Raw genomic sequence first — 24,103 nt, forward strand, 5'->3', positions numbered from 1 at the left:
TGTATAAATACAAACTTCCCACTCATAGCCCTACTCCTAGCTGCCACTGGAAAATCCGCCCAATTTGGACTTCACCCATGACTTCCCTCTGCCATAGAAGGCCCCACACCCGTTTCCGCTCTACTGCACTCAAGCACCATAGTTGTTGCAGGGGTATTTCTATTAATTCGATTCTATCCTCTAATAGAAAACAATAAACTAGTACAAACAATAATCCTATGTCTAGGAGCCATTACAACGCTATTCACAGCAATCTGTGCCTTAACCCAAAATGATATTAAAAAAATCGTTGCCTTTTCCACCTCTAGTCAACTAGGTCTAATAATAGTTACCATTGGTATTAACCAGCCCCATTTAGCATTCCTCCATATCTGCACCCACGCATTCTTCAAAGCAATACTATTTATATGCTCGGGATCTATTATTCACAGCTTAGGTGATGAACAAGATATCCGAAAAATAGGAGGCTTATTCAAAACCCTACCTTTCACTACTAGCGCCCTGGTCATTGGAAGCCTTGCCTTAACAGGCACCCCCTTTTTAACGGGCTTTTATTCTAAAGATCTCATTATCGAAGCAGCCAACATCTCATATACCAACGCCTGAGCCCTCTTACTAACCCTCCTAGCCACTTCCCTTACAGCTGTTTACAGCACACGAATTATCTTCTTCGCACTTCTAGGACAACCACGATTTCCTACTCTTATTCTAATTAACGAAAACAACCCCCTCTTAATTAATTCTATTAAACGCCTGCTGATTGGAAGCATTTTTGCAGGGTTCCTATTATCAAACAATATTCCCCCAACTACTGTCCCACAAATAACAATGCCACTGTACCTAAAACTTATAGCCCTAGGAGTAACCTTAACAGGATTTATAATAGCCTTAGAACTTAATCAAATTACCTACAACCTAAAATTTAACAAACCCTCAAGCATATTTAAATTCTCTAACCTCCTAGGCTATTTCCCTACCATCATACACCGCTTCCAACCACAAATAAGTCTCACAGCAGGCCAAAAATCCGCCTCCCTTCTATTAGATCAAACTTGACTAGAAATACTATTACCAAAATCAATCTCAAATATACACATAAAGTCTTCTATCACAGTGTCTAATCAAAAGGGCTTAGTTAAATTATACTTCCTATCCTTCCTCATTACACTAACCCTTTCCATAATCATATTTAATTTCCACGAGTAATTTCTATAATTACTACGACTCCAATAAGTAAGGACCACCCCGTTACCACCACCAATCAGGTTCCATAACTATATAACCCCGCAACACCCATAATCTCTTTACTAAAAAATCCAGTATCACCCGTATCATAAATTACCCAATCCCCTATGTCATTAAATTTTAACACTACCTCTAACTCAGCCCCCTCACTCCCAATCACACTAATAATTAACCCTGCCTCCATAAGTAGACCTGTGATAAGAGAAGCTAAAACCGTTTTATTAGATACCCATACCTCCGGATATTGCTCAGTAGCTATAGCCGTAGTATAACCAAAAACTACCAACATACCCCCTAGATAAATCAAAAACACCATAAGACCTAAAAATGGTCCATCAAAACTAATCACAATACCACAACCCACTCCCCCACTCACAATTAATCCTAACCCCCCATAAATTGGTGACGGTTTAGAAGAAAACCCCACAAACCCAATTACAAAAATAATACTCAAAATAAACGCAATATATGTCATCATAATTCCTACATGGCCTCTATCCATGACTTATGACATGAAAAATCACCGTTGTACTTCAACTATAAGAATAATGACAAACATCCGTAAATCCCATCCACTATTTAAAATCATCAACGACTCCTTCGTTGATCTCCCCGCACCTTCAAGTATCTCTTCCTGATGAAACTTTGGCTCTATTCTAGGTATCTGTCTAGCAGTACAAATCCTAACAGGCCTATTTCTTGCAATACATTATACCTCTGATACTGCTACAGCATTCAATTCTGTAACACACATCTGTCGAGATGTAAACTATGGTTGGCTCCTCCGCTACCTCCATGCCAACGGTGCCTCCATATTTTTTATCTGCTTATATCTCCATGTAGGACGAGGTCTCTACTACGGATCTTACACCTTCACAGAAACTTGAAATGTAGGAATTCTTCTACTATTCGCAGTTATAGCTACCGCCTTTATAGGATATGTTTTACCATGAGGCCAAATATCATTCTGAGGGGCTACAGTTATTACCAACCTTCTCTCTGCTATCCCCTACATTGGAACAGATTTAGTTGAGTGAATTTGAGGGGGCTTCTCTGTAGATAAAGCTACCCTGACCCGATTCTTTGCTTTCCATTTTCTCTTACCATTCATTATTGCAGCCTTAGTCATAGTTCACCTCCTATTTCTTCACGAAACAGGATCTAACAACCCAACAGGTATTCCCTCAAACGCAGATATAATTCCCTTCCACCCTTATTACACAATTAAAGATATCCTAGGATTTCTACTAATACTAACTGCCTTATTAGCACTTGTACTATTCGCTCCAGACATGCTAGGAGACCCAGACAACTATACTCCAGCTAACCCACTAAATACCCCACCCCACATCAAGCCAGAATGATATTTCCTATTTGCCTATGCTATTCTACGGTCTATTCCTAATAAGCTAGGAGGTGTTCTAGCACTAGTTCTATCAATCCTAATCCTAGCCCTAGTCCCAATACTCCACACCTCGAAGCAACGAAGCATAACATTCCGTCCCCTTAGCCAATGTATATTCTGACTCCTAGTTGCAGACCTCATTACACTAACATGAATTGGAGGCCAACCAGTAGAACACCCCTACGTCATTATTGGCCAATTAGCTTCAATCCTATATTTTTCAATTATCTTAATCTTTATACCTATCGCTAGTGTTATAGAAAACCGATTCTTAAAATGAAGAGTCTTTGTAGTATATTTAATTACTCTGGTCTTGTAAACCAACAAAGGGGATTTAACCTCCCCCAAAGACCTCAAGGAGAGAGCGCAAGCCCCGCCATCAACACCCAAAGCTGATATTCTAATTAAACTACCCCTTGACCTATATAAGGAAATAAAATTTTTCGAAGTAACCCTTCCGCATCATGTACAATTTTATTTTCTATGTACGTCGTGCATTATATTATATGCCCCATTAATATTAAGCAAGTACATATTAATTAAATGGCACAGGACATATTAATTGGTCATCGTACATACACCATTCTATTTAATAAATCCTTGTCAACAGGACTATCCTCATCCAAAGGGTGTCTCTTAATCTACCAACCTCCGTGAAACCAACAACCCGACGGACACCACATGGTAGCACTCTTCTTGCTCCGGGCCCATTAATCGTGGGGGTTTCTAAACTGGGTCGTAAACGGCATCTGGTTCTTACCTCAGGGCCATGGGACTGTAAAATCGCCCACACAGTGCTCTTAAATAAGACATCACGATGGATTAGTCGCTAGTAAGTCCGTGATCCCGGCATAGCTTGCACTGTCATGCCTGGGGTGGGTTTTTATTTTTTGGGGGATGCTTGGATTCAGCCTTGGCCGTGGAGGCCTCGATGCAGTCAAATAAAGTCAAGCTGGACTTATAGTCAGATTTCCTCGGACAATGAATACCACTGAGATAAAGAATAATCCATGGTTTAGGATACGAATTCAAGTAAAGTGCATAAAGTCATGTCAAACAGGGATATTTACCCTAAGGGGCTATTGAGTCAATGGTTTCAGGACATAATATTTTAAGCTGATACGAATGTATGCTTACGCAGGTGTGTGCCTACGCAGGTGTGTGCCTACGCAGGTGTGTGCCTACGCAGGTGTGTGCCTACGCAGGTGTGTGCCTACGCAGGTGTATGCCTACGCGAGTGTACGCGCGTGTAAGCACGTGCACGTGTAGGCGTACGCGCGCGCGTTGGTTTGCTTAGACAAACCCCCCCTACCCCCTGTTAAGCCCCACCATATGTGACTATTTTATCTTGCCAAACCCCAAAAACAAGATCAAGCTACACTGGCTTATTGTGGACTTAACCGGTTTACTAAACTAACTTCACCCATTACCCAATAGCATCGCGGTACTTTAAGGAATTTATTTTCCTTAAACAGCTATCTCCCTATCTCCGTCTTTTTTCTTTTTTTTTCCTACTCACTCAGTTAATGTAGCTTAAAAAAAAAAGCAAGGCACTGAAAATGCCTAGATGGGCTATATAGCCCCATAAACACACAGGTTTGGTCCTGGCCTTTCTATTAATTATTAGCAGACTTACACATGCAAGTATCAGCCTTCCAGTGAGGATGCCCTCTAGGTCAATATTATGAAATAAAGGAGCAAGTATCAGGCACGCCTACCGCAGCCCATAACACTTTGCTCAGCCACACCCCCACGGGAAACAGCAGTGATAAAAATTAAGCCATGAACGAAAGTTCGACTAAGTTATGTTAATATAGGGTTGGTAAATTTCGTGCCAGCCACCGCGGTCATACGATTAACCCAAATTAATAGCCATCGGCGTAAGGCGTGTTTAAGGTAGTAGCCCAAAATAAAGTTAAACTTTGACTAAGCTGTAAAAAGCCTGAGTCCTTGTAAAATAAACTACGAAAGTGACTTTAATAGCCTGAACACACGGCAGCTAAGATCCAAACTGGGATTAGATACCCCACTATGCTTAGCCTCAAACCTAAGAAGTTAAACTAACAAAACTGCTCGCCAGAGTACTACTAGCCACAGCTTAAAACTCAAAGGACTTGGCGGTGCTTTATATCCATCTAGAGGAGCCTGTTCTGTAATCGATACACCCCGATAAACCTCACCAACCCTTGCCAAACCAGTCTATATACCGCCATCTTCAGCAAACCCTAAAAAGGACTATAAGTAAGCACAATTATTATACATAAAAACGTTAGGTCAAGGTGTAACTTATGGGTTGGGAAGAAATGGGCTACATTCCCTATTAAAGGTCATGATCAACACAAACGAATGCTATAGTGAAACTTATAGCTGAAGGTGGATTTAGTAGTAAATTAAGAACAGAGCGCTTAATTGAATATAGGCCATGAAGCACGCACACACCGCCCGTCACCCTCCTCAAACATAAACTAATCTAAATAACTCTATTTAAAAGATTTAACTTGTAAGAGGAGATAAGTCGTAACAAGGTAAGTGTACTGGAAAGTGCACTTGGATAATTCAAAGTATAGCTTAACCACAAAGCACCCGGCTTACACCCGGAAGATACTACAACAACTGAGTTACTTTGAACTAATTCTAGCTCGAGCCTACAATAGTCAACTAGCACCCGTAATTAAAATAAAACATTCACACAAATAAAAGTATAGGAGATAGAAATTATATTCGACGCTATAGAAAAAGTACCGCAAGGGAACCACAATTTAAAAGTAAAAAAAAAGCAAAGCTTACCCCTTCTACCTTTTGCATAATGATTTAACTAGAAAAAATTTAGCAAAGAGAACTGAAGCTAAATACCCCGAAACCAGACGAGCTATCTAAGGACAGCCCAACATGGGGCAAACTCATCTATGTGGCAAAATAGTGAGAAGATCTTTAGATAGAGGTGACAAACCAACCGAGCCTGGTGATAGCTGGTTGTCCAGTTAACGAATTTTAGTTCAAATATAAATCTGCTAAAAATATCCATAAATCTGACGTAGATTTATATTATAGTCCAAGGGGGTACAGCCCATTGGACTCAGGATACAACCTCTATTAGAGAGTAATTATTCAATATATCATAGTTGGCCTAAAAGCAGCCACCCATTAAGAAAGCGTTCAAGCTCAACAACTTTTTCATCTTAATTACAAGCATACTTAAAAACTCCTAATATTAAACTGGACTATTCTATTATTAAATAGAAGCAATACTGTTAATATGAGTAACAAGAATAACTTCTCCCAGCACAAGTGTATATCAGAACGAATACTTCACTGATAGTTAACAAATCACTAAGCTTACACTAAAAATAAACTCCTTATATCAAAATTTGTTAACCCAACACAGGACTGCAATCAAGGGAAAGATTTAAAGGAGTAAAAGGAACTCGGCAAGCACGAACCCCGCCTGTTTACCAAAAACATCGCCTCTAGCCTTATTAGTATTAGAGGTCCTGCCTGCCCAGTGACATAAGTTTAACGGCCGCGGTATCCTGACCGTGCAAAGGTAGCATAATCATTTGTTCTCTAAATAGGGACTTGTATGAATGGCCACACGAGGGTTCAACTGTCTCTTACTCTCAATCAGTGAAATTGACCTCCCCGTGAAGAGGCGGGGATATTATAATAAGACGAGAAGACCCTATGGAGCTTTAATTAACTAGCCTAAAGAGAATTAATACTAATCAATATGATCTAATATAACTCTATTTAGACTAGTAATTTGGGTTGGGGTGACCTCGGAATAAAATACAACTTCCGAGTGATTAATATTTAGACCTACAAGTCAAAATAGTACCATCATTTATTGATCCAAAAAATTTGATCAACGGACCAAGTTACCCTAGGGATAACAGCGCAATCCTATTCAAGAGTCCATATCGACAATAGGGTTTACGACCTCGATGTTGGATCAGGACATCCTAGTGGTGCAGCCGCTACTAAGGGTTCGTTTGTTCAACGATTAATAGTCCTACGTGATCTGAGTTCAGACCGGAGTGATCCAGGTCGGTTTCTATCTATTTTAGGCCTCCCCCAGTACGAAAGGACAAGAGAGGCAGGGCCCACTTCACTCACGCGCCCTCAAGCCAACAGATACTACAATATTAATCTGATAGCGCATATAACTAATTTACCCTAGACCAGGGTTTGTTAGGGTGGCAGAGTCCGGTAAATGCATAAAACTTAAACCTTTATAACCAGAGGTTCAATTCCTCTTCCTAACAAAATGTTCTTAATTAACTTATTATTAATAATTGTACCCGTTCTACTAGCCGTAGCATTTCTAACTCTATTAGAGCGTAAAGTATTAGGATACATACAACTACGAAAAGGCCCAAATGTCGTTGGACCCTACGGCCTGCTTCAACCAATTGCAGACGCAGTAAAATTATTTACCAAAGAACCCCTTCGACCCCTCACATCATCAATCTCTATATTCATTATCGCCCCTATTCTGGCCCTAACACTAGCTCTAACCATATGAATTCCCCTCCCAATACCGTATCCCCTTATTAATATAAACCTAGGTATTTTATTTATACTAGCTATATCTAGCCTGGCTGTGTACGCTATTCTGTGATCAGGCTGAGCCTCAAACTCAAAATATGCTCTAATTGGAGCCCTACGAGCAGTAGCACAAACTATTTCCTATGAAGTAACTCTAGCTATTATTCTCCTATCCGTATTATTGATAAGCGGTTCTTTCACACTGTCTACTCTTATCACTACCCAGGAATACCTATGACTAATTATTCCCGCATGACCCCTAGCCATAATATGATTTATCTCCACTCTAGCCGAAACTAACCGAGCACCCTTTGACCTAACAGAAGGAGAATCAGAACTTGTATCCGGCTTTAATGTTGAATATGCAGCAGGTCCTTTTGCACTATTTTTCCTAGCAGAATATGCTAATATTATTATAATAAATATCCTCACAACCACTCTTTTCCTAGGAGCATATCACAGCCCTCTAATGCCAGAACTCTACACAATTAATTTTACCATTAAAACACTACTCCTCACCATTACATTTTTATGAGTACGCGCGTCATACCCCCGATTCCGATATGATCAACTAATACATCTATTGTGAAAAAACTTTCTACCTCTTACACTAGCCCTATGTATATGACATGTAGCTATGCCAATCCTTACAGCGGGTATTCCACCTCAAACATAAGAAATATGTCTAATAAAAGAATTACTTTGATAGAGTAAATAATAGGGGTGCAAGCCCCCTTATTTCTAGAACTATAGGACTCGAACCTACCCTTAAGACTTCAAAAATCTCCGTGCTACCACACTACACCAAATTCTAAGTAAGGTCAGCTAAATAAGCTATCGGGCCCATACCCCGAAAATGTTGGTTTATATCCTTCCCGTACTAATAAATCCCCTTATCTTCACTATAATTTTACTAACAGTTATCCTAGGTACAATAATCGTAATAATGAGCTCTATATATATATATATTCTTCTTAATATCCTGGCCATTTTTACTTGTAAGAAACATCTTTTGCTTAAATTAATTTGAAAGTATTAATTTTTGCACATGGCCTTTTTTTTTTACCTTAAAGATTTTATTTATTGATTTTACAGAGAGGAAAGAGAGGGGGACAGGGAGCAAGAAATATCAACTCATAGTTGCTTCATTTTTTCTTGTTCATTGATTGATTACTTGTCATAAGTGCCTTGACTAGGCAAGCCCAGGGTTTTGAACCGGCGGCCTCAGTGTTCCAGGTCGACGCTTTATCCACTGTACCACCACAGGCCAGGCTTTGCACATGATTTGATAGATATGGAGTTCTGTTTTAATTTTAATTTTGTGATTTGTAATGATTATTATAAATACAATATATTCTGTCTTTATTTGTATTTAACTCATGTAGGCAAGTATTTGTACACTTTCTTTTTTAAATGAAATTTTGTATTTTAAGTGTAAGAATAGATTCAGATTTTGGCACAAAAGTTCAGTTTCTTCTGAATTCATTGGATATTCTCTGTCTTCTGGGAGGCATGTAAAAAAAAAACACACTTCTAAATGTGTCAGAGCACCTGGTAAGTATAAATATTTGTTGGATAATAATTCAATAATTTCTTCATTTTATGATTCCTGTACCAAGGACATAACTCGGCTTGTAGTTGGTACTCACTTTCTGTGAGTGATAGGTCATCATTATTGTCTCAAGGTACAATTATCGAACACAGTTCCAAATATCAAAGGCAGATCAGATCCAAAGAGGCATCAGATACCTGCCGGGCCTCAAGATAGTGCCGGGAATCACCCGGGGATGCCAAGAGCAGCCTCAGCCTGGTCCAGGTCCTTGACACAGAACAAGGAGGAATGCAAGAGCGTGATGGGAAGATTGAGCAAAGCACAGTAAAATTATTAAAGCGAGAGTGTGTTCTCGTGGGAGACCTCGGAAAAGGAGATGCGCCGATGGGGCCTGGCTGGAAGGTTCTTGTTAACCATGGGCAGAGGGTGAGGGGGTGGGGATAGGATGGTCTTCTGAGGCTGATTGGCCTGACCTAGTCTCCTCTTTAGATAGCAATTCTTTTTTTGGGCCTCCCAGTTACAGGAAATTGGGGAGGAGGAATTGGGGAACAGGTGGTCAGGGGAAGGTCACTATCTGTGATGTTCCAGCCAAAATGGAGAAGGGGTGGGGTGAGCTTTTGAGGCCTTTATTCCCTGTTTTAACTTTCCTGCCTCAAAGATCCTTGTGGTCTCTCTCTCTCTCTCTCTTTTTTTTTTTTTTTTTTTTGGTGCAAGGGAGAGACAGGCAGACAGGAAGGAAGAGCGATGAGAAACATCAACTTGTAGTTGTGGCACCTTAGTTGTTCATTGATTGCTTTTTCATATGTGCCTTCTCTGGGGGACTCCAACCAAGCCAGTGAGCCCTTACTCAAGCCAGTGACCTTGGGCTCAAGCCAACAACCATGGCATCATGTCAGAGATCCCATGCTCAAGCCAGCCACCCTGTGCTCAAACTGGCAACCTCGGGGTTTTGAACCTGGGACCTCAGTGTCCCAGGTCAATGCTCTATCTACTGTGCCACTACCAGTTAGGCCCTTGTGGTCTAGATTTTTGGGGGAGGGACAGAACATAAAGATAAATAGCCGTGTGTAGTAGCACATGACCAGAGCTGGATGACAAGTACATATTGCTGGAGTTCAGAGTAAAGCAAGGGTTGGTGTGGTTGAAGATTTTGTTTTGGAACTGAATTGTAACTAAATTAACAAAGGCACTGAATGTCAGAGTTAACAGTCCATCATTAAGTGGAGAGCCATGACTGTTTTTGTGTTGTTCAGAGCATGCTTTTAGGGAGACAAATCTTGTAATGATGTTTGGGATGAATTGGTGGTGGGGCAGAGGCTGGAGGCTGGGAGACATTCAGGACCTGCCCCCTCCCCTCCCTTCTGTGCTTTAGAGAGGTGAAGCGAGCCACAGGGAGGTTGCTACAACGTTGGTTATGATTGCATAAAACCTCCTCCCTTCCGTATACATGTATACCCCAGAAGTCCTGTCCTTATCTAGGGGCTATGAGGGGGCAGGGGCAGGCCTTTGCCACCTGCTCAAACCGTTGCATGTCCTCCTTTCCTTGATTTTCTGGTTCATTCTTTCAGTCAAATCTTCAGCTTCTCTCCCCTTTTCCCCCACCTTCTCTGGGGCAACTATGTCGATTCCTCTTTGGACCTAACTTTCCTATCTGCATAGGTAGAGAGTTTTCTTTTCTTTGGTTCCACTTTTGAAACCATGAGAAGCATTGAGTTCTTCCTCCATGGGAAATAAAAGTGTAAAAGCTTATGTGTTCTTCCCTGGAGGGGCTAGGAGCTTTAAAAAATTCTTTAAGTAGCCCTGTGGTAGAGCTCAGTGGTAGAGCGTTGGCCTGGCATGCAGAAGTCCCGGCCAGGGCACACAAGAGAAGCGCCCATCTGCTTCACCCCTCCCCCTCTCCGTCCTCTCTGTCTCTCTCTTCCCCTCCCGCAGCTGAGGCTCCACTGAAGCAAAGATGGCCCGGGTGCTGGGGATGGCTCCTCGGCCTCTGCCCCAGGCGCTAGAGTGGCTCTAGTCGCAACAGAGCGATGCCCCGGAGGGGCAGAGCGTCGCCCCCTGGTGGGCGTGCCAGGTGGATCCTGGTCGGGCGCATGCGGGAGTCTGTCTGACTGTCTCTCCCCGTTTCCGGCTTCAGAAAAATACAGGGGGAAAAAAAATTCTTTAAGTGATTATCTAACCACATTATCTGTTGCTATTAATATGGTTATGATTATTCCCTGGAAGGTAGATCTGATGGAGGTGGGCATGCAAGTTTGGGAGTAGCAGCTGCAAACTTCCTTTTGTTTAGAGAGGGGAGAATTTGACATCGCAAGGGCAAGGGCAGTCCTGCAATGAGGAGAGAGGACAGGTGGGTGGGGTTGGAGTAGGGCAAGAAGGGGACACGGAGGTTAAAAACTGCCTGAAGGACAGGTTGGACAGGAAGCAAGGGGGGGCTTGTGGCTTGGAGGAGGTGTGGTTGTTTGCTGTGCCCTTGATCATGTGGCCAGTCATGTGCCTGCTCCAGCTCCCTGGCTTCTCTTCTGGTTAGCATTGAACATTTCCAGAGGTCTCTTAGAGCAGTGTTTTTCTATTCCCCATTCCAGTCTCTGCTTGCTTACTTTTTATTTCTCAACTCACTAAGTTTGAACAAATCTCTTATGTTTGTTTTTAAGAGTTTTATTGAGCTATAATTCATACACTGTACAATTCACCTATTTAAAGTGTATAATTCAGTGGTTTTTAGTATGATCACAGGGTTGTGCAACTTTCACCACAGTTAGGAACTGTTAAGCTGTTTTTCATTGTGGCTTCTTCTTGTTACATTCCTTGTAGCTGTGTATGAGGGTTTTAATTGCTCTACATCCTTTCCACCATTTCTCTTTTTTTTAGCGAGAGACAGGGACAAAGAGAGACAGAGAGAGGGACGGATAGAGACAGACAGGCAGGAAGGGAGAGAGATGAGAAGCATCAATTCTTCATTGCGGTACCTTAGTTGTTCATTGATTGCCTTCTCATACATGCCTTGACCAGGGGGTGGGGGTGCTCCAGCAGAGCGAGTGACCCCTAACTCAAGCCCGGTGACCCTGTGCTCAAGCTGGTGAGCCCATACTACAGCCGAATGAGCCTGCACACAGCTGGCGACCTCGGGGATTCAAACCTGGGTTCTCGGTGTCCCAGTGTGATGCGCTGATGCTTTGACGCTCTATCCACTGCACACTGCCTGGTCAAGCTCTTTTCCACCCTTGTTATGGTGTCTTTCTCTGTTGGGTTAGACTAGTGAATTTCTAAATTCAACATACTCAAAAATTGGAATAATACAAAGTATGAAACATTGTTTATAAAGTAGAGAGTCCATTTGTTAAATGAGAAAAATTAGATTTCTTTTTTTCTTTTTTTTTTTATTTTTTATTTTATTTTATTTTTTTGCATTTTTCTGAAGCTGGAAACAGGGAGAGACAGTCAGACAGACTCCCGCATGCGCCCGACCGGGATCCACCCGGCACGCCCACCATGGGGCGATGCTCTGCCCACCAGGGGACGATGCTCTGCCCATCCTGGGCGTCGCCATGTTGCGACCAGAGCCACTCTAGCGCCTGAGGCAGAGGCCACAGAGCCATCCCCAGCGCCCGGGCCATCTTTGCTCCAATGGAGCCTTGGCTGCGGGAGGGGAAGAGAGAGACAGAGAGGAAAGCGCGGCGGAAGGGTGGAGAAGCAAATGGGCGCTTCTCCTGTGTGCCCTGGCCGGGAATCGAACCCGGGTCCTCCGCACGCTAGGCCGACGCTCTACCGCTGAGCCAACTGGCCAGGGCCTAGTTAGATTTCATATAAAATTTTAAAGTTCCTCATATTGAAAGCATTGGCAATTGTTGTAAGTTATTTCACAGTATGAATCTTGTTTTTAGGAAAAGAAGAAATATGAAACTGTTCAGAGGGAAGAGTTCGATGAACTCTCCTTTCCAAAAACCTCCAGAGAGCTGGGAAGCTCTGCTCCAGCTTGTGAATTCAGAGGAGACCATCTGAAGGTGTTAAGTGATCTGGAGCTCCAGAATGACGCCAGCGGACAGAACGAGAGTGAAATGTTTGATGTACCACTCACCTCCTTAACTAGAAATACCGAAGGGTCCCTGACATGCCACGCAGAGACCCTAAAAGAAGGGGAGGAGGTTGGAGCCTGTGCGGGGGATGAGGCAGTCAAGCTGAAGGTTGACCCTGGAGACAATGTTGGAACCGAAGTAGAAACCCCCAAGAACTTTGTAGAAGTAGAGGAAAGTAGATTGGTACAGTGTGGACCTTCTCAGAGCACACTACAATCTAGTGCTTCTTATATTCTGCAGGAAATGGAAACTTTGCAGGTCAGAGACACTGAGTGTAGCAAAGGAGACAAACAAACGTTGGGGCTTTCCTCAGAGGGGCTACAAAATGTTGGCTTGCAGAGTTCTTATGAAGCCACAGACGATTTTCAGCTGCCTAGAGTGAAAAAACTGTATCCCCAGTTGCCAGCTGAGATTGCCGAAGTGCCAGCTTTGGTGGCAGTGAGACCCGAGCTTCGGAATGAGCGACTCTACCCGGAGCTCCCATCTCAGCCAGAAGTTGTACCGTTTACTAAAGAACAGCTAAAAATCTTTGAGCCTGGTTCGTGGCTGGAAAATGTTGAGTCATATTTAGAAGAATTTGACAGCATGGCTCATCAGGACAGGCATGAATTCTATGAGTTGCTGTTGAACTATTCACGATGTAGGAAGCAGCTGCTTCTGGCTGAGGCTGAGCTGACAGCTCTGGCATCTGATTGCCAAAACGCTAAAAGTCGACTCTGGCACTTTAAGGAGGAACAGTTGTCTGTACAGGTATTTTGACGAGGGTTCTGTAAAGCTTCCAGGAGCTTGGGGAACTGCTACTCCTGTGATGCCCTAGGTCTGGAGCCTGCTCTTTATACCCACACTGACCCTGTCTTAGCTCAGAGTAGGACAGTGCATAAATCATCAAGTCAGGCGCCTGCAGGGCCCATGCAGGTAACTGAAGAAATGCTGCAGGCTGAGTGGGACAGTGGGCACTGGGCTAACTCATGCTTGGTCCAGCAGGGGCTGCTGCTCTTGAGTCCTAGCTGGTTTTTGGCCTGAGGTGGTATTGATCCATTTATAGATGTATTGATCCAGCATGAGATATATTGCCACATCGTATTGTTTTCCAAAGGTGAGGGATTTTGATTTGTAAATATTGACAGCTAATTACACACACACACACACACACACACACACACACACACACACACGCACATGGCCAAGCAAATCAAGTCTCCAAGTCATATTCAGCCCGTGGACCTCTTTGTTTTAACCTTGGACATAATGGCAATAACATGATTTGTGGAACAAGGTTAAGAGGAGATGAGGAAACGGAAAGCAATTAGATGTGTCCCCATGGAGACCAAGGTACCTAAGGAAAGCCTTTTCATAGTGGCCTGCAAGAGATAGCAGGGAAGAGAAGGCCACCCTTAACATGCTTGACACTGAAAGGAAGCTGGAGGGGATATCAGGGAAATGTGATCTCTCCTCATCTCTAATCCTTGTTCATTGGGACACCTGTGTATCTCTCTTTGTGGATAGGAAGGAGTCTGTGGAGAAGGAAACATTTGGCAATGCTAAAAAAGAGGGGTTAGAATCAGGAACACAGCTGGCAGTGTAGTATTGGAAAGGAGAGGGGTTTCTTTCTTTTGAGCAGAATCACAAATGATGAGGGTAAATACAGAGAGATTTTTAGGCCACTTAAAGGTGAAGGGGAGATCACTCTGACCTCAGTGGGTTTGTAAAGTGTTAGGGAAGATCATCAATCATGAGAGTGTTAGGAACAAGCTCTATTGTTTACTTGTATCTTTACCACCTACTTCTTAGGGTTTTTCTTCTCTGAACTTGTGATGCATTGGTGATTGGCATTTTACTCCTTGACACCTGATTCTACACTGTAGTGTTCTCTGTTGGTATTATTGCTCCCTCGCTGTGATTTATTAGCATGTTGAAGATGGTATACCTGCTGCCTGATTATTTTAAACGCAAAGAATAAGTGCTTTCACACTGAACCCGTTTGTCCACTGCTAGGGTATCTGTGCAGATCAAGTGAAGGTTTCAGGCTTTCATCGCTACCAAAGAGTAGAGATGAATGAAGACGCACTGGAGGAGCTAAAGAAGCTGTTTGATGCCAAATCCGAGCACCTCCACCAGACCCTGGCCCTGCACTCGTACACATCGGTGCTCTCCAGGTTGCAAGTGGAGTCTTACATCTACGCGTTGCTTAATAGTTCAGCCGTTCTGAGGACTTTAGCAGTTCATCAGCAAGGCCGAGGTGTGTAAATAATGAAAGTCTCGCTCTTCCTTGTAGTCTCAGATGCAAAATAAATTGAGGGGTATGGTCTGGTTCAGTGGTAGTCAACCTGGTCCCTACCGCCTGCTAGTGGGCGTTCCAGCTTTCATGGTGGGCGGTAGCAGAGCAACCAAAGTATAAATAAAAAGATAGATTTAACTATAGTAAGTTTTATAAAGATTTATTCTGCCAAACTTAGCGAAAATCCGATGTAAAGTACTTGGTAAGTAATTATTATTATATGCTCTAACTTGCTGTAACTCTTTGCTTTATAACTTTTATAAAGTAAAGTTACTTCCCTACTTTATAAATCACCATGACTGTGGAACCGGTGGTCAGTTAGAAGATTTACTACTAACAGAGATACAAAAGTGGGCGGTAGGTATAGAAAGGTTGACTCCCCCTGGTCTGGTTGAATTGACTGTGCACTGATTTATACTCCAAGGCACCATTTGTGCTTGTGGTTTTACCTTGCCTCCCCAGTGTAGGATTGCGATCAGCCTTGTCCACGTTTTTAAGGAGCAGTGTGAGGTCTGCCTTCCCACGGCTGTCGTCCTCTGCTTCTCTAGGGAGCTAGAAAGCTCACCTTTATCTTTAATGTCCCTTGTCCTCATTTATGTGCCTGTTGCCAAGTCAGGTCCAAGTAGATTTTTTATTATAAACCTGATAATCAGAACTTTTTTATCCTGTCTCTTGTCCAGTTTATTGAGCTCTTTTTATTGTATTTAACTCTGATTAGAGGAGCTAATGTTCTGAAATTTTTCTTATTTTAAGTTTTAAGAAATTAGGTTTTACTGTATCATATGTGAAATATTAATTATGCTAACTGAATCATGCACTTTTCATTTCTGGGATGGATATTGGGATGTTTTAAGTAAAAAAACCTCCCCCTCATTGTTTTCCTAACTGATCAAAGACCTGGGGCTGGGCCAGGGATCTGATTTTTCGATAAAAAATCCATTTTAATGAAGTCAGTTTTCCCTTGCTTTGAATTACTTCACAAAGTTAAATACTGTTTTGGTTTACATGTTTAGTAGAAATTCAAATATTTCTGGTGCAGCTTTTCTTTTTGGATTTTTTTATTTATTCATTTTTATTATTAGAGAGAGAGAGGAGGGAGAGAGCCGGGGCGGGGGAAGAAATAGAGAGAACAGAGGAGGGGCAGGAAGCATCAACTCCCATATGTGCCTTGACCAGGCAAGCCCGGGGTTTCGAACCGGTGACCTTATGGTTCCAGGTCGACGCTTTATCCACTGTGCCACCACAGGTCAGGCCTCTTTTTGGATTTTTATTAAGTAAATATTTTGAAGAGTTCTTTTCTAGACTGAAGATAATAAATATTTGCCCCCTCGAAATACCATTTGTATGGGATTTATTTAATTTTTCTTTAATTACAGCTTCTAAACAGGCAGAAAGCATTCCGTCTGATCTGTGTCAGTTAAAGGAGTGCATTAGTGTCTTATTCATGTTCACCAGGAGAGTGAATGAAGACACTCAGTTCCATGACCACGTTCTTCTCTGGCTGCAAAAACTGGTAAGGGAATAGAAATAGATACAGTAGTCTTTCGTTGTTTCCCTGATAACGTGAGAATTATTTCTTCTTTCATTATAGTTTTTCTCCAAGAGTTTCTTTAGCTAATTCATTTCATTTGTTAGTTACTGATGTCTTTGATCATGACACATGGAAATAAGCTACACTTTTCTAGTGCATTATTAAACACAAAGTGCTTTTCTCTCTGATAAACTTGATATAAACTTTATGTTAAATGATTTCTGGCTTCAACTTAGACGGAAATAGAAATGTGTGAAGCCTGCTAAATTTAAGACTAGATTCATATTTACAATATAGATATCTGGTCTAAAATTTTTCCATATTTTTATCATTTTATTTTTGATTTGCACTTAGTTATAATTTAAAAAAATTTTTAAGGGTAAAAGAAACGATATTAGAAAAATGTAGGAAAGATAATAGGTGTATTACGGGATGGTTATTTGTTTATTGGTTATGTTTCTTAATGGGACTGCCTTTGGTGCTTTTTTTTCTTAGGTACCTACAGGGTTCTTAAATATTGGGTACAGTTCCAAGCATACTTATTTGGATTTGAGAAACTATTAGAAACTGATAATAGGTTAAACTATTGGCTTCTGTCTATTCACAAATGGCCAAGAATGTTGGTGATTTGTAATTTGTTAGAAGTAAACATTATGCAGAGAAACTAAGACATTTTTATTGTAGTACTCATAGATTCATAGGCCTTTTTGTGCCTCTATGATAGAAACTCAACCAGTTGATAGTATATCTTATGTCTGATTACTCTTTTGAAAGATCCCATGTATTTAAACATCAGATAAGTGATTTCACTAGAGTTCTAGATACATTCTTCTTTTTAAATAGTGAAATTGTATGTTCTTTGTTGGTCAGGTGTCAGTGTTACAAAGAGTTGGCTGTCCCGGAGACCACCTCTTCCTTCTAAATCATATTCTTCGATGCCCAGCTGGTGTTAGTAAATGGGCTGTTCCTTTTATTCAGGTAGGATGAATATCCTTCTTGTTTGAGGGGTATGGGCTGAAGATTTTGTTAAACACTTTTTGTGAAGAGAATGCTTTTTAAAAAAGGCCAATTAAAAAATATTGATATTTAAAATAAAAATTTTAAAATACGTGCAGAATATATTTGTAGGAATATTTTATGCTGAAAGTTCTTGGGCTACCCCATAATTGACAAAATTAAGTAGAATTGCAAAAGCTTAGTTGTAGTCTGGCTTGGTAGGTTCAGTCGTAATTAATTCTGTGTGGGAAGGCTGTCTAGGACGTTTTTCTAGCACAGCTTCCTAAATTGATCCACTTCACACCACAGTTGGTACAGGTAAAACAGAAACGACCAGCCTCTCAAAGCTTGTTAGTACTGACATATAGCCAGGTCTGCGTATCAGCTCTCACATTATCAACTTAGGCTTTGATTACGTGGTCTATAGATTTTTCTCTCTGCTGCTTGCCTTTGGGTTGTTTTGTCACTGAAAGCAACCACTCATGATTAGAATCCAAGGGTATGCCAAGTTCAGCTTCCTCACATTACCCCTACTGTAGTATTTCTGGTGGCAAGACGTTTGGACTTCTTTAGGGAGAAGGAGGATTGTTTTGTTTGTTTTATTTTTGGATTAAAATAGCGCTGTCATCCTGTGACCCATATTATTACGGGTTGTTGTGTAAAGTGCTCAGCCATCTCGCCTATTGAATGCAGTGGGCTCCGTACTGCTAGGTGACCCCTGAGTTGTGTTCTCACTCTGGCGGGTTAGGTGCCAGTTCCATCTTTGTTTTCTTAACAGCACCCTGTCTCAGAATTCTCCTGAACTAAGATTATGAGTACTTGGGTGGTTGTTTTTCCATAGTATGCCTTTTCCTTTTCTGATTTCAGATCAAAGTGTTGAATAACCCATCAGGGGTCTTCCATTTTATGCAGTCCCTTGCCCTGCTGATGTCTCCTGTCAGGTAAGTGGGAGATCTTTTTGAAGTAGAAATTGAAATGCTGCTTTCTATCAAGGGATTGGCTTCTTAAATTGCCTATATCCAAAGGCTGTCAAGGGCTGTGTCAGCATTCCAGAATTTAACATTGAAGATTTTGGGGGGTTTGATGCCTTTTGTTCCTCAAGTGACCCAGTTAACTGCTTATGTATAAATTATTAAACTTTTTGGGTTCCCCTCTTGATCGGTTTGCCTCTCCTGTCATATGTGTTGCTGTGAAAAGTACTGTGAAGAAAGACAGAAAGGATGATCTGTTTCTTAGAAGAAGAGATTTAATGACAGAGGAAAAAAAATGCCAGATAGTGAAGTGGTGAATTATGAAGCTGTGATTGATGTAATGAGGAGAATAAAGAGAATAGAATGGAGTAGTCAGAGAGGGCTCCAAGTGGATGAGCTGGGTTTGAAGACTGGGATGGATTTCAGTGGGAGAGAAGCAGTAGAGGGCACTGTAGTGGGTGAACAGGGAGCAGTGGCCCAGGTACAGGTAAGAATAGCTGTGCAGGGGACAGGTAGAAGGACAGCTCGGTGGGCTGTGTGGGTGAAGGGAATAGAGATGGTAGGGTGAGTTGGATTATAAAAGGCCTTGACATTAAAACAGAGAGATCTAGATTTAATATCATTTGGCCTTTGTAGAATTGAGAGTTTTTAAAAAAAAATTATTTTAAACTTTATTCATTTTAGAAAGGGGAGGGAGAGAGAAAGAAAGAGAGAGAAGGGTGGGAGGAGCAGGAAGCATCAACTCCCATATGTGCCTTGACTGGGCAAGCCCAGGGTTTCGAACCAGTGAGCTGAGCATTCCAGGTCAACGCTTTATCCACTGTGCCACCACAAGTAAGGCAAGGGTTTTTGAACAAGGATAAAAGTTGTATTTAAGGAAGTTTAGACTCAATTGGAGGGATAAGGTATGCTTTCGCTTAGTTGAATTACAAATATAGATGTCTAGCTCTTCTGGCTCTGGAACCCAGCCCAGCATCAAGGGGACACATCCTTAACTGGGGTGGGGGGAGAGGCAGTGTTTGTGTCTAGGTGACCTTGAACAGGTTTACCTACAGGTCATCCTCTTTGGAAAGGGTTAGGTAGTTGGCTAAATAAAGAATATGTAGGAAGGGAGTGGTTCGGATATAAACCCGGACTTCTAAGTCCGAGCGACCGAGGGTATTGGCAGTCCTAATAGACTGAGAAGACAGAAAGGGGAGCTGTTTTGTAAGGGGGAAAGTCTGAGGTCATTGAGGCATATACCACGTGAATACACAAGTGACAGATAGCAGTGGTCATTTGCAGCTTCAGGATCAGAAGCCCCTGGATCTGAAAAGGCAGCACTGCAGCTGCAGAGCTGGAAGTCGTGGAAGAAAGTTCCTGGTTTGAGGAAGGAGTGGATGAGTTTTCTGGGTCAGGCCAGAGAGAGATGAACAGAGGACCAAAAACCGGGTTGTAGTGTCAGAGAAGAAACTTCTCTGGCTACACCTGCTCACCAGATCCAGCCAGCACCGTGCGAGTCTGGCTGGCAGCAGTCCTTCCTGATTCCTCTTTCACTTCTTGGATACAAGGGTAGATATGATTTGACTTAAAAATTGTTTTGCATATAGATCTAATTTTTATTTTGCCCTAAATAAGCTTCTGCACTGCCTGTGGATTACCCTTATTTCATTCAATAAAGCATTCGTTTTAGTCCTTTCCCTGGCAGCCCGGGGTAAGCCTGGTTAGTTAAGGGGCTGCAGCAGTCCGTGTGTGTTGAGGCCCCACTGTGCACAGGAGGGGTGTGAGCTGAACTGCTTTTCTGCAGTTACTCTCATCATTGCTAAATCACAATGGTGTGGTCTCTACACCGAAATTGGTGAGATTCTGGTCTCCTTGAGTTTCAGTCAGTTCTTAGTTCTTGTTTATTAGTTTAAAACATTTGAAGATTGTGTCATTGTCTGACTCTTCTTCAGGGTGAGTAGGTCATCCAGAATACACACGTGTGGGCTTTCTGTGTTTGTGACAGGCGTGATTTCACTTGTTCTTTAGAAATCGAGCAGAGTTCCTGTGCCACATGAAGCCCAGCGAGGGGAAGCCATCCTCCTCGGGGCCTGCGTCTGGGTCGTGGACACTAGTGGATGAAGGAGGAGAAGAGGTAACTTGTCGTGTCTCCATTATTTTGATTCATCATTTTTTATCTCTTCTTATGTGCTGGGTATTGTTCTAAACACTTTCCACATATCTCATTTAATTCTCCCAACAACTCATGAAGCAAGCCCTGTTGTGATCCCATTTTACAGATGAGGAAACTGAGGTGCATGGGAGTGAAGGCGTTTGTTCCAAATTATACAGTCATTAAAGGCAGAGCCTCTCAAGCCTGTACTCTGATCTAGTGTGCTAGCCTGTCACCTTTTTCTAGAATATCTCCCTACTGAGCTGGGAGAATTTAGAACCTGGAAATATTTACAGATTCCATAACATTTATATTAGGATTGTATTTTTTTGTGGAATAATTTTCTGGGCTTGAAGTCTCACCTATAGATTATCTGAATCTGTGTAATAAGGAGCTGGAGCTTACCAAGTTTCTGCCTTACCTCTTACTAACTTCTTATCCAGAGCTTTTCATTTGAAAGGTAGAAGATGTTTCTCTGTTTTTGGTGAGAATTTAATTATCAAACTCCATTTTCTCAAGATATCCCTTATTGATTTTTCTTTCTACTGTACACGTGGTTAGTGTATCTGTAAGGATTTTTTTCTCCAATTATTTATTACTAAAGAATGGACTTGACCAAGATATACATAAAATTGCATTCACAGTTTCAGGGAATTTACAGCCCACCTATGGAACTGATACTCTAAGTCTCTGTCCTGGAAGAGAAGTCCATGAAGACTCATGAGAATACCACACACTTACCATTGAGACCTGTGACAATTTAGCTTCAGTAACTCTAGACCATATGTGATCTGATCAAATCAGTGGACATGATTTTGCATCTTTTCCTTTAGGATGAAGACCCTGAAACCAGTTGGATTCTCCTTAATGAAGATGATTTGGTTATCCTTTTATCCCAGTTTCCGTTTCATGAACTCTTTCAACATCTTCTTGGGTTTAAGGCAAAAGGTAGACTAATTTCTTTGGTCCTATGAGAATGTGGTAGTGGCCAGTTCAAACACGGGAGCGCGGCATCATGTCTTACTCCACGCGGGCTCCGCTTTCGGGTCCCCCGGCCCGGCCACGCTCCACAGAGGCAACTGCATCGTCCCACCTTGCTGAGGCTTGCTTTCTTCCTCTTGTGCTTGTAATTTCCTACCTAGTGTTTACAATACATGCAAAAAGGGTGACTAGCAAGCACATTGCTCAGTTTAAATAAATTGTTTTAATTTGGTACTTTGTTTCAAGTTTCCCATTTCACAATGACTTAGGAGCCAGAAAGGTGGGGACTGTTTCTTCTTCTCTGTGTTTCTTTCTTTCCTTATTGCGATATCTATATCTGAAGCTTGCAGTGTTTTTCCAAAATAATTTTAATTCTTTCCTTTTCTCTGATTTTAACTTTTAGGTGATTATTTACCTGAAACAACAAGACCTCAAGAGATGATGAAAATCTTTGCCTTTGCTAACTCCTTAGTGGAACTGCTGGCTGTGGGGTTAGAAACCTTTAATAGAGCGCGCTACAGGCAGTTTGTGAAGCGAATTGGTTATATGATCAGGTAAATACCGCTGTTGGAATATTCTGTTTGCTTATTGCGTAGTTGGGATTATGGATATTATGGTGTATACTTCAGGTCTTGGTTATCATAAAAGTAAGAATTGTTGTTTTTTTTTTCACCATCTACTAGATGAAAATTATAGAAATGCTTCTAATCAGAATATTTGGTTATTTCAAATTTAACTGATTTGCTTGATAATTGTTCTTGGAGTCAAGGTCCTCAAAGCAGCTGCCAGGTTGACCTTGGCCAGAGAAACTAAACTTGGTCCAGGAAAATGCAGGCTCTTTCCTGTTCCCTTGCTCTCTTCCATCTCCCAGCTTCTGCCTGGGAATTGTCACGTAGTGATATCAGCAATAGCTCATTCATGTCATTGCTTTTGCTTTCTCTTTTATTTATCCTTATCTTAATTTCTGGTAAATATTATTCAAAGAAAATCATTGACTTCATCAGTGATAACTCCTTTGTTTTGGGAAAGCCTTTAATTTATGTGAATGAAAAGTGAGTTTATGTTATTATCATCAAGTATGAATAAATTTTGAGAGTAGGTACTGCTTTTCATTGAATCATTGAATTAGTTTTGTGTCCCCTTCTCTGCGTCATCAGTTTTTCTGTCGGGGTCATTCCCTACCACATATCACTATGCTGTTCTTTTTTCTAAACTCCTTTCCCTCAAACAAAACAAAAGCAAAACAAAACCTCCATGTATTGCAAAATTTTCCTTCCCCACATTTTTTCCTAAAACATTGATTATAATTAATTTATATTAGATGTGTATGTATCCATTAGCTTTATAAATAAAGTCAGGTACATGAGTATAGGATGTCCTGAAAGGGCCAGGGGTCACTTTTAAGGTCTAAAGAAAACTTTCAGTAGAGGGCAAATGAAAATGAGATGGTGGGATGGTGGAAGGAGGGAGGGGGAGGGTTGGTGACTTAGAGAGTAATTTTTTTTTTTTAAGAGACAGAGAGAGGGATAGATAGGGACAGACAGACCGGAACGGAGAGAGATGAGAAGCATCAATCATCAGTTTTTCATTGTGGCACTTAGTTGTTCATTGATTGCTTTCTCTTATGTGCCTTGACTGTGGCGCTGCAGCAGACCCAGTAACCCCTTGCTCGAGCCAGCGACCTTGGGTCCTAGCTGGTGAGCTCTGCTCAAACCAGATGAGCCCGCGCTCAAGCTGGCGACCTTGGGGTCTCGAACCTGGGTCCTCCGCATCCCAGTCCGACACTCTATCCACTGCACCACTGCTTGGTCAGGCGAGAGAGTAATTTCTTAAAAGTTTATTTACTTATTTAGGAAAATTCCTAGTATTTATTTTCTGATTCTGCTTGGTAAACAAAGTGAAATTCATCTTTGAGTCACATACATGCTGCAGGACTGAGTGCTTAACGTGTGCCAGGACTGCCCTCTCATTGTATTCTTGTGATAACTCTGTAGGAAAGACTTTGTTGTTATTGTTTTAAGATCAGTATTCACTCATGATATTATTTTAATGTAAATATTTGTAGCTAATTATTCTATTATGTTCTTTTTTTTGTTTTTCATCTGCTTACTTCTCTTTATCACAGATTCTTCTCTACTTTCCAGTTGTAGAATAATTTCTCACAAGGTCCCTCTGCTTGGGTCATCCGTTGGTTCCAGGGTTTTTCCTTCATTCTCACTGGAACTCTCCAGAATTGGGCTTCCCTCCCCAGCACTACCCACACGGCTCTGAAGAGTGAAGGTCACTGATACACTCTGAGCTACCAGCCCAGCAACCAATTCTAGGTCTCCATCCTGGTTTATATCTCACATAGTTCACGTAGCAGCCTTTCTCATAGTTGGTCACTTTCTCA

The 24,103-nt window shown here is 41.7% G+C and overlaps 1 protein-coding gene across 2 annotated transcripts in view; it reads left to right on the plus strand.

The window, feature by feature from the left end:
• The window catches only part of EPG5 (ectopic P-granules 5 autophagy tethering factor), a 111,266-nt gene that overhangs the window by 7,412 nt on the left and 79,751 nt on the right, over window positions 1-24,103 (plus strand). For both annotated transcript variants that reach the window (XM_066247450.1, XM_066247451.1), the window contains exons 2-9: window positions 12,629-13,570; window positions 14,816-15,059; window positions 16,475-16,611; window positions 17,500-17,607; window positions 18,493-18,566; window positions 20,607-20,712; window positions 21,564-21,678; window positions 22,115-22,265. In XM_066247450.1, coding sequence (XP_066103547.1) covers window positions 12,629-13,570; window positions 14,816-15,059; window positions 16,475-16,611; window positions 17,500-17,607; window positions 18,493-18,566; window positions 20,607-20,712; window positions 21,564-21,678; window positions 22,115-22,265 — 1,877 coding nt within the window. The remainder of the gene's footprint in view (window positions 1-12,628; window positions 13,571-14,815; window positions 15,060-16,474; window positions 16,612-17,499; window positions 17,608-18,492; window positions 18,567-20,606; window positions 20,713-21,563; window positions 21,679-22,114; window positions 22,266-24,103) is intronic.

The sequence above is a fragment of the Saccopteryx bilineata genome, chromosome 11 (assembly GCF_036850765.1).
Source record: "Saccopteryx bilineata isolate mSacBil1 chromosome 11, mSacBil1_pri_phased_curated, whole genome shotgun sequence".
Taxonomy (NCBI): Eukaryota; Metazoa; Chordata; class Mammalia; order Chiroptera; family Emballonuridae; genus Saccopteryx; species Saccopteryx bilineata.